Source organism: Phoca vitulina, unplaced genomic scaffold (assembly GCF_004348235.1).
Source record: "Phoca vitulina isolate PV1807 unplaced genomic scaffold, GSC_HSeal_1.0 scaffold132, whole genome shotgun sequence".
Lineage (NCBI taxonomy): Eukaryota > Metazoa > Chordata > Mammalia > Carnivora > Phocidae > Phoca > Phoca vitulina.
In genome coordinates this window covers 177229-191942 of record NW_022589835.1, presented here as the reverse complement: position 1 = coordinate 191942, position 14714 = coordinate 177229, and the positions used below count along the sequence as shown (strand labels likewise).

Sequence of the window (14714 nt, the reverse complement as noted above, 5' to 3'; positions counted from 1 at the left end):
CCACGCCCCCTCCCCCACACACGTGGAGCCCACGTCCCCTCCCCCACACACGTGGAGCCCACGCCCCCTCCCCCACACACGTGGAGCCCACGCCCCCTCCCCCACACACGTGGAGCCCACGCCCCCTCCCTAGCCTGTGCAGTGGCTGGTGCCTCTGCCCACGCTCTCTTTCCAAGCTACCCCCAGGATTCTGTACAAGCTCTGACTGCGCCCCAGACTTCCTCCCGGTCCCTACTGGCCAGAGCACAGGTCACCAGCCCCTTGTCTCTTCCCTCCAGCAGCAGAGCTCCACACACAGGAGCTTGACTGTTGGATGCCATATCCAGAGTCCGGAGCCCTCCCGAGTTGAATGGTGAATGAGTAAATGTGACTTCTATACAATGACTCCGGGGCCCAGGAACACGAGGCCACGAGATAGGGCAGCCCCAGAGATCGGGGTTCCCATGAGGCCAGGACCCCACCTCCAAGGGGCTGGTCAGCTGTCCCCTGTGGCTGAGCACAGCAGACGCTAGACCCCACCTGGCCAGGAAGGACTGTAGCCCCCCTGTGGGGTCCTGGGCACCTTCCTCTCACCTCCCACGGGACAGAGGGAGCTGCTGCTTGGGCCCCTTCACAGCTGACGAAGGGGTTTCTCTGTTCACCTCGTGGGACCCTCACAGTGACCAGCTGGAGATCAGGGAGGTAGCTGGCCATGAGGCAGGACTGGAGCCTCAGCCCCAAGCACTCAGCATGGAGCCCACTCAGGAGAGCAGGGTCTGGGCGCAGCCTAGGCCTGCTCCTCACCCCCAGCTCTGGTCAGGGGTGGGGGCAGAGATTTCTGCCTGGGCCCGCTGCTGCACCAAGCAGCTGCTGGGGGGTAAGGGTGGCTGCCTGTGCCCACATCCCACCCCCACCAGATCACACCTGCCCCGCGCCCGTGAGGACAGCCAGGGAGGGGCCCAGGTTCCATATGGCCTCCCATTCTGGCCATCTTGGCTGACGAGGCTGGTCCCAGGTGAGGAGGGTCCCTGAGCAGAGGTCTGAGGGGCTTCCCAGAAGGAGCGTTGGTGCACCAGCCCCTGGGACAGCGGGGAGGAGGGAGCCTTGCTCCGTCTCCCCAGCCCAGCTACAGCTCCACCTCTAGCCCTCGCTCCCGTGAGCTCTTCTCCAGTGAGAGGGGAGTGGGGGCTGAGGTAAGCTTCCCATTTGCCACCCAGTTCTCCTTTAGAAACACACGGGTGGCCTGGTAGTGGGGGCTGCCGGGGCTCTCCCCATACAGACTGGGGGGTCCCTTGTACTTTACCCCCAAAACCTGACTCCTGCTCTGCTGAAATGAGAGCAGGAGAGGGGCACCTGCTTGTCTGGAGCATCATTGCCATCTCCGCTGGGAGGGCTCCCTAATTGTGAGGGGGGATCTCTGCAGCCAGGCTCATCTCATTTTGTATCTTCCAAGCCCTGTCCTGCACCGAGATGGTCCCAGGGTATGTGGCAGCTCTGCAGGGGAGAGATCCATGGGGCCAGCACCCAGTGCTGCTTTTAGCTGAGAGCCCATGGTCAGCCTCCGTCAGCTCTCGTGCTGAGCCCCCTCTCAGCACCAAGGACCAGGCAGTGACCCCCGTCGGCTAAGTCCCTGCCCAGAGCAGCACTGCGTTCTCAGGAAAGCCAGAGGAGAGTGGTAAGACCCTCCCCTCCATAGGTGAGGAGTCAGGCTTGGGGGTTGAGAGCAGAGGGTGGGGCAGGGCTGGGATCCCCTAGAACTGCCCATCTCCGCACAGGTGGGGGCTGAGGGCTGCATGCGCCTGTGTCCAGTGCATGCCTGTGTCTGCGTGAGCCTCTGTCCGTGTGTTTGCGTGTGCCCACACATGTGATGAGGGCAGCAAGCTAGTCCGGGATCTGTTGCTGAACATGCCCGTCTTGAGCCAATATCTCTGTGAGGGCCATGTTCTGTGACAGAGTGTACAGGTCCCGAGGCTCAGGCGGAGGGCTTGGCACCTGTCTCCTGGGCAGGGCGGAGTATGTGGAGGGGCATCTGTGTGTCTAAGGCCTGGTGCCAATGTCTGTGTGCTAGATCGGGATCTGCTGGGGGCACGCTGGTCTGCAGGTGCACCTGGCGGGGGCCTGGGGTCTGTGTGGGTAGCTGCATTAGGGGCCTGTGAGTCTGGATGTGGAGGTTGGTTTGGCTTTGACTCAGGATGTCTGGGTGCCCTGAGTGAATCTGAATTTGGGGGGGGGGGGTACGTGTGACTCTGTACCCGTGTAAAGTTTGGGAAGCATGTGCGTTGGAGCATCACAGGGGAGCCCGGAGACTTTCCATTTGTCTCCTCGTGTCTGTGGGACTCAGGGGTCCTGATGAAACACTGTTCTCCCACCCCTTCAGCCAAGGTGACGCTTTTACTCCATCTTTCATGTAGATAAACAGACCCTGGATGAGGGTAGACATTTGTTGCAAGTCTGAGAGCTGATCAGTGGCAGATCTGAGCAGACACTGCCGGGGTCACCAGGAGCCACAGTGGGGGAGAGATAGAAGGACCCAGACGTGGTTTTACCCAGGGCCCCAGGAGCCACAGTGGGGCAGAGATAGAAGGACCCAGACATGGTTTTACCCAGGGCCCCAGGAGCCACAGTGGGGCAGAGATAGAAGGACCCAGACGTGGTTTTACCCAGGGCCCCAGGAGCCACAGTGGGGCAGAGATAGAAGGACCCAGACGTGGTTTTACCCAGGGCCCCGGCTACAGGGGGCTGACCCCACCGAGATCTGTCCGGGCCCCCTCCTGCCGCAGTCACCACTGCCCACCTGGGCCACCAAGCCCACCTGAGTGTAGCAGGTACACAGGCTTTCTGTGGTCCTCAGAGCTTGTGCATCTCCCACCCGCTCCGGCCAGATGCTGATGCGGGACAGCGCATGCCCCATGGGACAGCTGAGGGGTCTGAGGCACAGAGAGGGCAGATGTCCTGTCCCAGGCACAGGTGGCTGGGGAAGGTGGGGCTTGAACCTGAGCCGCCCATCCCAGAGCCCACACCCTGGAGCTCTGGACTCTGCTGCTTCTTGAAATCTTTGCAGGATGAAAACTGCGTGTACCTGCAGGTGTCAAGCAGATACTGGGCAGTATGCGGAGGAGAGAGGTGAGGGAGCCTGTGGCCACTCAAGGGCAGAGGCCAGGAGGAGTCCCGGGGAGTTCTGGGGTTCTGGGGGGAGGCAGGAAGCTGAGAAGGGGACATGAGTGGGGCCTGGGGGTGGGGGCAGCCACCCTGCCAGGTTCTAGGCTCAAGGGCCTCTCCAAAAAGAACGGGGGTGGGGGGCCAGGGCAGGGGGGGCCATCCGCCACACCCTGCTCAGCCCCAAGCTCAGTCTGAGGCCTCGGTGGACAAGGCCTGGTGTGGGGGAATGCCCTCTGAAGGCTCACAGCAGCAAGATGCAGAACAGAGCCCGAGTAAGAGTTTAGGGGTTTTGTCCTCCAAACCCATTCTCCCGTATATCAGCCAGCTTGTTTAGCACACTCTCACTTCCACATCAAGTGCGCAGATCCACTCAGGGCCACGTTCTGAGGCACTCGGGGTGCAGGTAAGAAGCTAAAACCCCAACCATACTACAAATGAGTGCATTGGTTTTTAAATGGGTTTTGGAGATCTAGAAGCACAGCCTGTGACTTGCGGGAACGTTCCTAGAATGGAGAGCACAGGCTGATGGGCGGCAGGGTGCAGGGGGACCCTGGACAGGGCTCAGCCACATTTTGGGGAGCCCCTGAGCCAGCAAACCCATGGGTGGGCAGGGGTGAAGGAAGCTGACTTCTGTTTTGAGGATCTGGCCCTTTCAATCCTGTGAAAACAGTTCCTTGTAGCAGCGAGGAGGCTGCCCACCAATCCTGCCCCTCTCGATCCCTCGGCCACCACTGCAGACACGGAATCAGGGGGCACAGGGAGTCTGGCCCTGAGAACCTCTCTGCACAGCTGTGGCTGTGTCAGCGTGGCTTGGGCAGAACCAGACAGGAGCTGCACGTGGAGTGAGGTGGCGGAGGGCTGGACCCCCAGGGCCCGTGGAGGGGCCTCAGCTCCTGGGAGCTCCAGGGAGCACGTAGCTTGCTTGGCCAGGGTGTCAAGGGGACCCAGGGTGGGAAACTTGGCCTCCTGCATCCCTCCAACTCCCTGGGATGCTGAATTCTCCTAGGGAACAGGCGCCCCATGAGTGGCCATGATCCGCATCAGCCCCCCACTACACATGCCCACGGACGTCCTCCTCAGCACCCCATCCCTCCCAGAGGTGTGGTACATCTCTGCTTAACTTGAGGGCAAATTCTGGGGCTGTCATCTCAAGAACAGACAAGGAAGCCATGTCTCTAGGCAGCGAGTGCCTTCCCCCTCACCCAGGAAGATGGCAGGAGCCCGGCTCCGGGCCTAGCCCTTCCTCGTCAACCCCAGGCCGCTCACTTGCCCACTGACCCACAACACCCATTCTTCTGACCTGGGTGACCTTGGCCACGGCCTCCCCCCTCCCCACCAGTGGGTCCAAGCCAGGCCTGGGGTGGGGCCGCATGCACACCTGTTAGCAGGTCCCCAGGCCAGGCCTCTGAGGCCTTCTCGTGTGCCCTGCACAGGCCCCCACCACACCACGGCCTTTGTCTAGTCTGTGACCACACAGGGCCGGTGGCTCCAGGGCAGAGCCCACGTCTGCCCACCCCCCACCCAGTGCCCGGAGGAAACGTGTGAGGCCACGGTCCCTGCCGTGGGCAGTCCTGGGGGATACTGACCAGGACGGGGCCCCCCCCACCACACCCCGCCCGCCCCCCAGCGTCTAACCCGCTGCGTCTGCCACCAGACAGTGCACACCATGTCCACCGGGGACAACCGCTCCGAGGTGACAGAGTTCATCCTGGTGGGCTTCCCGGGCTCGCTGGGCTTCCACGTGTGCCTGCTGGTGCTGTTCACACTGGCCTACACGCCGACGGTCACGGAGAACGTGGTCATCCTCACCGTGATCCGTGTCAGTCCCCCGCTGCACAAGCCCATGTACGTCTTCCTGAGCAACCTGTCCTTCCTGGAGGTGTGGTACATCTCCGTCACCGTGCCCAAGGTGCTGCTCAGCCTGGCGGCGCCCCAGTTCCACCACATCTCCTTCGTGGGCCGCATGGCACAGCTATACTTCTTCCTGGCGCTGGCCTGCACCGAGTGCACGCTCCTGGGCGTCATGGCCTACGACCGCTACGTGGCCATCTGCAGCCCCCTGCGCTACCCCGCCATCATGAGCCCCAGTTTCTGCAGCTTCCTGGCCGCCAGCTCCTGGATCTCGGGCTTCACCGTCTCCCTGGGAAAGGTCTTCTTCATCTCGCGCCTGGGCTACTGTGGCCCCAACGTCGTGCACCACTTCTTCTGCGATGTGTCCCCCCTGCTGAACCTGGCGTGCTCTGACATGTCCGCGGCAGAACTGGTGGACTTCCTCCTGGCGCTGCTCATCCTGCTGGGGCCGCTCCTGCTCACCATTCTCTCGTACACCGCCGTCCTCGGCACCGTGCTGCGCATCCCTTCTGCCGCCGGCCGGCACAAGGCCTTCTCCACCTGCGCCTCGCACCTGGCTGTGGTGGTCATCTTCTACTCGGCCTCCCTCTTCATCTACGCCCGGCCACGTGCCATCTACTCCCTTGACCTCAACAAGCTGGTGTCCGTGGTCTACACGGTGCTCACGCCGCTGCTCAACCCCGTCATTTACTGCCTGCGGAACCGGGAGGTCAAGGAGGCGCTACGCAAGGCGGCTCGGAGGGCAGCCCAGGCCCTGGGTGACCGGTCCTAGGAGCCTCCCCAGGACCCGTGCTGGGCCCCGGTGTCTCCTGTTTATCTCCTGAGCGGCTCCACCAGGCCGAGGGGCTGAAGGCAGAGTCCTTCCTGTCCCTGCCCCTCATCTAGTGGGACCTGCCCCGGGACACCACACAGGATGACCACCCCAACCCGGCCCATGGCCAGGGAGCCAATGCCTGGAACAGGCACCCTGTGTGGAGCCCCCTCGCCCTGCCATGCCCTGGTGCTGCCTTGAGGCTGCCCACACCCCGTTCCTGGCGGTGACACCCTCTGTCCCCCAACCCTGGGTAGGAGTGGAGTGGCCAGGATGCAGGCCTGGGCAGGCCCCCAGAGGCCAGGTCAGCTGCAGCACACTTATGGGGAGAGGGTCTTGGGGCACGCAGGGTGATGCCCAACCAGTGAAGGGGGAGGGACAGGAGTGTTGACAACACAGCAGGGCAAATAAGACTCTGGGAAGATGGAGAACTGCCCACCGACAACCGGCAGCCCCCTCCCAGCACCTCCCAACCAGTGTCCCTGTGACCAGCTTCCTCTCTGTTGGGAGCACGCAGAGTAAACAAGGCTGGGCTTGAAAGCGATGTGTAGGCCCTGAGCCACAACCCTGCTCCAAACAGACCCAGCACTGGTGCTGATCCCACAGGGACTCACACCCCTCCACCCCTCCCCACCTCCTCCAGCTGTCTGCCCGACTGTGGCCTCCCTGCTCTGTGGTGGACCTGGTGTATAGGATCCCCTCCAAGCTGGCTCACTTTGGCCCTGCTGTGCAGCTGACCCTGGTGCCTACCCCGGCTACAGCTCCCACAAGCACATCGTCACCAAGTGGAGACTGGGTGGGGGTCCACACTCACCATGGGCCTGGCTGACCAGGGAGGACAGGACCTGGATCGTCCTAGAGGAACCTTCGCTTGCTCTCCTGAGATGATTGGTGCCATGGCGTCAGAAGGCCCTGCGTCCCCACTGGGGCATGACTGACAGCCCATGAGGCTCTGCCATGGCTTCTAGGGTCACGAGGCTCGGCCCCAGCCTGTGCTGCAAAGGCAGCCTGAGTGGTGGTCAGAAATCTCGTGGTGCCTCTGCAGGATTTCTGGTTATAATTGTCAGCCATGCTGGCAAGGTTGGGGAAATCTAGAATGTTCATCTTGGGCAACTGACAATGGGGGTTTTGAGCTCCATTCTCTGGGCTGCCACAGAAACACACTAGACACTGAGCATGAAGGTTGCTCATTCAGCATGCACATGCTGGGCTCCGTGGGTGTGATGGGCCATGTGCTGCAAGGAGCAGGGCCCAAGTCTCCACGTAGCCCCTTGGTCCAGGACTGTGGGCAGTCCCAGCACAGACTGACCCATCGCTGCATCCTGCCAGCTGTCTTGGCACAGACTCCAACTGCCATGGCAGCTACAGGATGGAGCAAACGGCCCATGCAAGGTGCCTGTAGGTCTGAAACCTTGAGCACTTCCCACTTTCATAACGGAGGTCCTTCCAAATCAAACTTCTATAAAGTGATCACTTCAGAAACTAGGGTGAAAATACTACTGGCTCACTGGTCTGACAATTAATAAAGCAAGCACTGAGTACCAGCCTCTCGCTGGGGCTGCTTGGCCCTGCAGAGACCAGCTGGGTCAGGGAACTCACAGCCTGGCTTAGTCCCCTGGAAGCAACAGAAGCAGCTCCGGTCGGGGCTTGCCACACAGCAGGGCCTCCAAGGCCAGGGAGACACGACCCGTGCCAGGCAGGGCATGGATGCCGAGGACGGATGAGGACGTAAGTCAGCCCCAGCGAGTGTGGAGTGCCCCACAGGAGAACAGCCGTGTCGGGAGACCAAGCACAGCCGCAAACCAGAAGGTGCTGGAATGCAAGGCTACCAGCAGGGCAGATGTGTTCCCCAAACATCCTCCTGAAGAGGTGGAAGCCACTTTAAACAAAGTGGAGACGCGCTCTGATCTTCACGTTGGAGAGACAGCTCTGCAGCTGGGTCAGAGGGACAGCCCACCTGAGCACAGGGGGAGAAGTCGGAGACAGGCTGCTGGGGGAGAGTGGCACAGGCATAAGCAGCCCAATCAGGCGACTAGTTAATGTTGGGGGAGTGAAAACTAGGGGTCATGGACAAGGCCCCAGTGTTGGCTTGGACTGCTGGGCACGTGCCCCAAACTGAAGACAGAAAGAACCCCCAGAGCAGAGATGGGGTGGGAAGCAGGCAGGGGCCTGATGGAGGAGCCTCATGGGCTCTTGGACTTGGGGCCGCCGGGAGCCACTGAAAGCACAGCCGCATAAAATCATAATTTGAGTTTTTAGCAGATTGCTCTAAACTTGGGGAGGTTCTACGGGATTTGGCCTTGTTCTAACGTGGGGCACAGAGCACAGTGTGGAAGCAGGAGTCCAGGGATCAGGGAGCCGGTGTAGAAGCCCAGGCAAGGGGCTGGGGCGCCTCAGACACGGCACAGTGGGCAGGCGTATGAGGCTGCGGGGCAGCCCTGCAGGCGGGGCCCGAGCTCCATGAGGCGCTGAGGCTGGGGGTCCACTATCCACCCACCCAGATGGGCAGGTCTGGGGAGGAGGACACTGGAACGTCCAAGAGGTGGTCCAGGCCCTGGCTCTGGAGCTCCAGAGAAAAGGGGCCAGAAATAGAACTTTCAGAGTCAGCTTATAGAGGGAGAGCACAGTCAGGAGCACAAGAAGGTCACCTGCCAGAGGTGAAGAGCAGAGGAGCAGAGAAGACCCCTCAGCAAGAGGGCACTGAGGGTGGAAGAGGTAACCCACAGGCCGCCCTACACCCCGGTCAGGGTGGAGGTCCCCGCTGGGCGCCAGCTGAGGACAGAACCGTTCCACTGGGTTTGTCAGCAGGTGGCTCAGACATCAGGTGGGAGGGGGAGAGCAGTGAGGGAGCAGGGCGGGGGGCGGAGAGGGGGGCAACCTGCTGGGCAGCCAGAGAAGGGGTGTTGAGGAAGCGCTGGCTAGGGAGGTGGGCTGCTGGAGGAGGCAGCTGTTGGGGGCGGGGGTCTGCTGGCTGTCCCTGCAGGCTGGTGGGAAGAGCTTGAAGGGGGGGGCGGTAGAAACAAAAGGGACAGACCCCATTCAGGGCAGGAATGAGATGCAAGGAACAGGCCAGAGCCTCAGCTGGGAAGGAGGACACCTCCTGCGTGGGAGCCCAGCCCTCAGGCTCTCCTAGTTCCGAGCAGAGCTCCATTTGTTGTTTTCTCAGACTTTTGAAGACGTGTATTTCCGGTGGCTACTCCTTTCTTTTGCACACTGTGAAGCTGGGGGCCATTGCAGCAGAGAAGGAAGAGGCCGCTATTCCTGTCTGAGCAGCAGTGGGAGGTCAGTGTCCCTAGGCCTGCAGTGCTGAGCCAGACCCGCCCCATACCCCAGGGCCCCCAGAGACAGGATGACCCACTAGCAGATGAGGAGTCGGAGCTTCTGTGGCCCGGGACGCCTTGCCACCAGTGGTCCCGCTGACCACCCCCAGGCCCTCTCCAAGGGGGCCTCTGCCTCCCCGGCCCAGCCCCCAGTGTCTCCCCAGCCCAGCCCCCAGTGAGGATTCAGTTAGCGGATTGAGCACCACATGCTCCCTCCTTAAATCCCACCAGATTGATGGTAAAGGAACCCATAGGATAAGGACAACGACAGAGGGGACAGCAGCAACAAAGCCCCAGAAACTGGATAAATGGAGTGGACCCAGCAGAGCAGAGAGGACTAAGGTGCAAAGCCCAGAAGGAAGGGGTTTTCCTCGCAGATGCCTCTGAGACTGTCTACTCAGGGCTGACATGATGAGCAAAGAGGAGACTCGTAGAGTCTACAATAACGCTCATTATTCAAACAGCAATTGTATTTCTATATATCAGCAACAAACAACAGGAAATTGGAATATTTTTCAAATACCATTTCCAGTATGATGGGAATTAAAGAGGGCACGGGATGTGATGAGCACTGGGTGTTATAGTAATGAATCATTGATCATTATATCAAAAATTAATGATGTACTATACGTTGGCTAATTGAACTTAAATTTAAAAAAATAAAATAGCTAAGTGTAAATCTTACAAAAATGTGCAAGAACTATACACTCAAAACTACAAAATATTGCTGAGAACATTAAAGAAGACCTAAAGAAATGGGATGTAAACCACGTTCATTGGTTGAAACACTCACTATAGTTAAAATGCCAATCCTTCCCAAACTGATCTATACATTTGATGCAATCTCAATCAGAACCTAAGCAGGTTTCTCTTAGGAACTACCAAACTGATTCTAAGGACCTGGAATTTTCCAAACAACTTGAAGAAGAGCCACAGATTTGGAAAACTAACACCGTCTGATTTCAGGTTTTATTGTAAAGTTACCATAATAAGACAGCATAGTACTGGCATCAAGATAGACAAATAAATCAGCAGATCAGAGTAGAGAGACTAAGAAACGGAGCCCCATGTATAAAGACAACTGATTTTTCACAAAAGTGCAAAGGCAATTTAGTGGAAAAAGAATAGTCTTTTCAACAAATAGTGCCAGAAAAATTAGATATCTTGATTCCCCCAAATAGGCTTTGATCGATACCTCACACCATATGTACTCATAGACCTAAATATAACCTAAAACTCCCAGAGGAAAACATATGAGGAAATCTTTTTTACCTTGGGTTGGGCAAAAATTTCTTAGATATAAAAGCAAAACCAAAATCAGTAAAAGAAAAAATCATCAACTGGACTTCAATAGAATTTAAATCCTTTGCTCTTCAAGAGGCACAGTTAAAGTAATGAAAATACAAGCCACAGCCTGAGAGAAGATATTTCCAAATCATATGTCTTGGCTGGAGCGTAAAGGGCAGAGCCACTTTGGAGAACAAGATGGGAACTTCCTGAAACATTACACACAAACGTACCATACAACACCCCATCTCACAGGTATTTACCTAAAAGAAATGAAAGTCCTTTCAAAGACCTGTAAGTGTATGTTCATAACAGCTTTCTTGTGATAGCCCCAAACTGGAAATAGCTCAAGGGTCCATCAGGAGGTGGATAAATTATGGTACATCCACACATTGGATTTATTAGCAATAAAGAGGAATGGACTATTGATGTAGGCATAGATGGTCTCAGAGTAATTATGCTAAATGGGAAAATGTGATACATAAAAATCTAGAAAATGCAGACTGATCACCAGTGACAGAAAGCAGATCAGTGGTTTCCCGTGATGCATTAGGGAGGGGTGGGCAGGAAGAGTAAGACCTGCAAGTCAAATATATACTATCTGATCCTTTTCAGAAAAGGCTTGTCCCTGATATAGAGCAATATTTGATAAGACTGTGGTTGAGAGTATTCCAGAACTAATGAACAAAAGAAATCTATAGATTCAATAAAGGTCCGTGAATACTGAACAGAATTAATACAAATGATGCCCAGACACATTATACTGAAAGTACAGGACATCAAAGACAGAGAGAAACTCTCAAAAGCAGCCGGGAAAAGGGCAGATGTCTTCCCAGGGAACCAGAAGCTGCCTTTCCAGCAGTAACTATGGAAGTCAGTGAGTGGCTTCAAGGTGCTGGGAAAATCTGCCATCCTAGGAGCCTGTACTCGGGGAAAATTGCACATGGCAACTTTGGCTGGTTTCCTAAAAAGTCAGTCACAATCTAAGGTGGGTATTTGCCACTACTGCAGACACTTAGAATCAGCTGGTGCATGCCTCACAGGAGAGTCCTGAGAAGTTCCCGAGCAAGGTCTGGGGACCAGCCTCTGCACCCCAGGTCACCTGCCAATGACCAAGAGCATGTGAGGAGCCTGCAAAGGTGCTAATTAGTCTCAGATTACTCTCAGAGAAAACCTGCTTATGCCTTTTCGAAAATTGTTTATTTTAAAAATATTTCCAGCCTCACACTCCACCATCCTCCCCTTGACCTCTATATTAGTTTTCTATTGCTGTGTAACAAATTATCACAGGTTAGCCACACAAAACTATTGATGATCTCATAGTTTCCATTGGTCCTCTGCTTGCGGTCTTGCCAGACTGCAGGCAGATGTCAGTGGGGCTGTGTTCCATGTGAGGCTCAGCTGGGGAGGGACCCACTTCCAAGCTCTCTCAGGCTTTTGGCAGAATTCATCTCCTTGCAAATGTAGGACCGAGGTCCTATTCTCTTTCTGGGAAGAGATCCCTGCCAGGTGGCCCTACATGCCCTCCTACTGTGTGGCAGTTCCTTCCAGGCCTGCAGGGTCAGACTCCGATGGAGTCTCACGGAACATAATGCATCACAGGAGTGACATCCCAATCCCTTTGCATATTTGTTGGTTCCCATCCACTCTCAAATGCTTTATGCCCCTTTTTGTTATCCTCAACATATTAATAAAAGTGAATTGGAGTTGAGCTAGGTTCACTCAGCAGTCTAGAGGTCTTTTGCCCAGAAAACTGTCAGCCAAGTTTGTACCCAAGCACTTCCCACTGCTTAACCTTTTAAAATTCTTTTTTTGAAAAAACCTCTATTCAAATTACAGAGGAGGGGAATATAAAGCAAATTGTAACAAAACTAGAACTTGTTGGTAACAATGAAGTTGTATTACTGGGAAGAAATTTCATACCAGGATAATGTGAGGTGTAATTTTTTTTTTAATGTTGACTTTTAAAAATGCTCATTGCAATACTGGCAAATAAGTCCAGATTTTATTTTTAACCATGGAGTAATTCCTAAGAAATGTTTAGGATTTATGCCTCAAATTGACAGACACTCTCTTATGCTTTTGCATTTATGCCCTAATACAATATACCAAGTCCAGCCCCAGGCCTCACTGAACACCTGATGGTTGGTTGGACAAAAAAGAACTTGCGGGGGCGCCTGGGTGGCTCAGATGGTTAAGCGTCTGCCTTCGGCTCGGGTCATGATCCCAGGGTCCTGGGATCGAGTCCCGCATCGGGCTCCCTGCTAGGCGGGGAGCCTGCTTCTCCCTCTGCCTCTGCCTCTCTCTCTCTCTCTCTCTCTCTGACTCTCATGAATAAATAAATAAATAAAACATTAAAAAAAAAAAAAAGAACTTGCTTTGGAAGAGGGGAAAAAAAGGTCCCATCCACTCTCAAGAGAATTACACAGCAGGGGGACATGGGGCCACCCTAGGATCTGCCACCTGCTTCTTCTTTTCTGAAAGTCCTAAGTGCACTGCACACTACAGTATTATCAGCATAAACACAGTGTCATATGGCTGATCTCTAGAACTTACTCAATTTGTGTAACTGAAATTTTGTGCCCCGCCTAGCTTCTGGCAACCACCATTCTACTCTGTTTCTATGAATCTGCCTCATGTAAGTGGAATCATGCAGTTTTTGGCCTTCTGTGTCTGGCTTATTTCATTTAGCATGATGTCCTCTGGGTTCACCCATGGAGTCATGTATGACAGGATTGTCTTCTTGTTTAAGGATGAATAATATTCCATTGTATGTGTGTGTGTGTATGTGTGTATATGTGTGTATGTATATGTGTATTATATATATGTGTGTGTGTGTGTGTATAGGGTGTGTGTATATATATATATACACCAATCTTCTTTATCCATTCATCTGTTGAGGGACACTTGGGTTGTTTCTGTGTCTTTATTATTATAATGAACATAGAAATGCGAACAGTCTTTTCAAGATCCTGATTTCATTGCCTTCAGATATATACCAGAAGTGGGATTGCTGGGTCATATAGTACTTTTTTTAATTTTTTGAGAAAACTTTATACTATTTTCTATAGTGACTGCACCAATTTACATTCCCACCAATAGTGTACAAGGGTTCCTTTTTCTCCATGACCTCACCAATACTTAGTTTGTTTTTTTAATAGTAGACATCCTGGTGGGCATGAGGTGATATTTCATTATGGGTTTGATTTGTATTTCCCTGATGATGAGTGATGTTGACCATCTTTCCATGTGTCTGTTGGCCATCTGGATGTCTTCTTCAGAAAAAATGTTGATTCGTGTCCTCTGCCCATTTTTAATCAGGTTTTTTTGTGGGTTGTTTTGTTTTGTTTTTGCTACTGAATTGTATGCGTTCCTTACATAGTTTGGATATTGAATTCTTATCAGATATATAGTCTGTAGGTGTTTCCTCCCATTCCATTGGTTGCCTTTTCATTTTGTTGACTGCTTCCTTTACTGTTCAGAAGCTTGTTGTTTGACAGGTGTTGGTGAGGAAGTGGGGAAAAGTGAACCCTCTTACACTGTTGGTGGGAATGCAAACTGGTGCAGCCACTCTGGAAAACAGTATGGAGGTTCCTCAAAAAGTTGAAAATAGAGCTACCCTACAGCTCAGCAATTGCGCTACTAGGTACTTATCCAAAGGATACAAATACAAACATAGTGATTGGAAGGGACACATGCACCCCAATGTTTATAGCAGCATCATTCACAATAGCCAAACTATGGAAAGAGCCCAGAAGTCCATCAACTGATGAATGGATAAAGAAGACATTGTGTGTGTGTGTGTGTGTGTGTGTGTGTGTGTGTGTGTGTAAAGGAGTATTACTCAGCCATCAAAAAGAATGAAACCTTGCCATTTGCAATGACATGGATGGAACTAGAGGGTATTATGTTAAGCAACATAAGTCAGTCAGAGAAAGACAATTATCATATGATCTCACTCATTATGTGGAGTTTAAGAAACAAAACAGATGAACATAGGGGAAGGGAGGGGGGAAAATAAAATAAGATAAAAACAGAGAAGGAGACAAACCATAAGAGACTCTAGGGAACAAATTGAGAGTTGCTGGAGGCGAAGGGAGTGGGAAGATGGGGTAACGGGGTGATGGGCATTAAGGAGGGTACGTGATGTAAATGAGCACTGGATGTTATATAAGAGTGATGAATTACTGAACTCTATCTCTGAAACTAAATAATACAGTATATATATGTTAACTAAATTGAATTTAAATAAAACATTTTTTAAAAAGCTTGTTGTTTGATGTCATCCCACTCATCTACTTCTGGTT

The 14714-nt window shown here is 53.9% G+C and overlaps 2 protein-coding genes across 3 annotated transcripts in view; one reads left to right on the top strand and one right to left on the bottom strand.

Annotated features, from left to right (window-relative positions):
• LOC116628819 (scavenger receptor cysteine-rich domain-containing protein SCART1-like) overlaps positions 1-14714 on the bottom strand; it is a 96399-nt gene that overhangs the window by 31436 nt on the left and 50249 nt on the right. The gene's annotated exons all lie outside the window — the stretch shown is intronic.
• On the top strand, positions 4805-7982 carry LOC116628831 (olfactory receptor 226-like). The gene has a single exon (XM_032399168.1). It carries the CDS (start codon positions 4805-4807, stop codon positions 5759-5761), a length of 957 nt encoding a protein of 318 aa, XP_032255059.1. The 3' UTR covers positions 5762-7982.

Coding starts and splice junctions, on each gene's coding strand:
- LOC116628831 (XM_032399168.1), top strand. CDS start 4,805: ATGTCCACCGGGGACAACCGCTCCGAGGTGACAGAGTTCATCCTGGTG.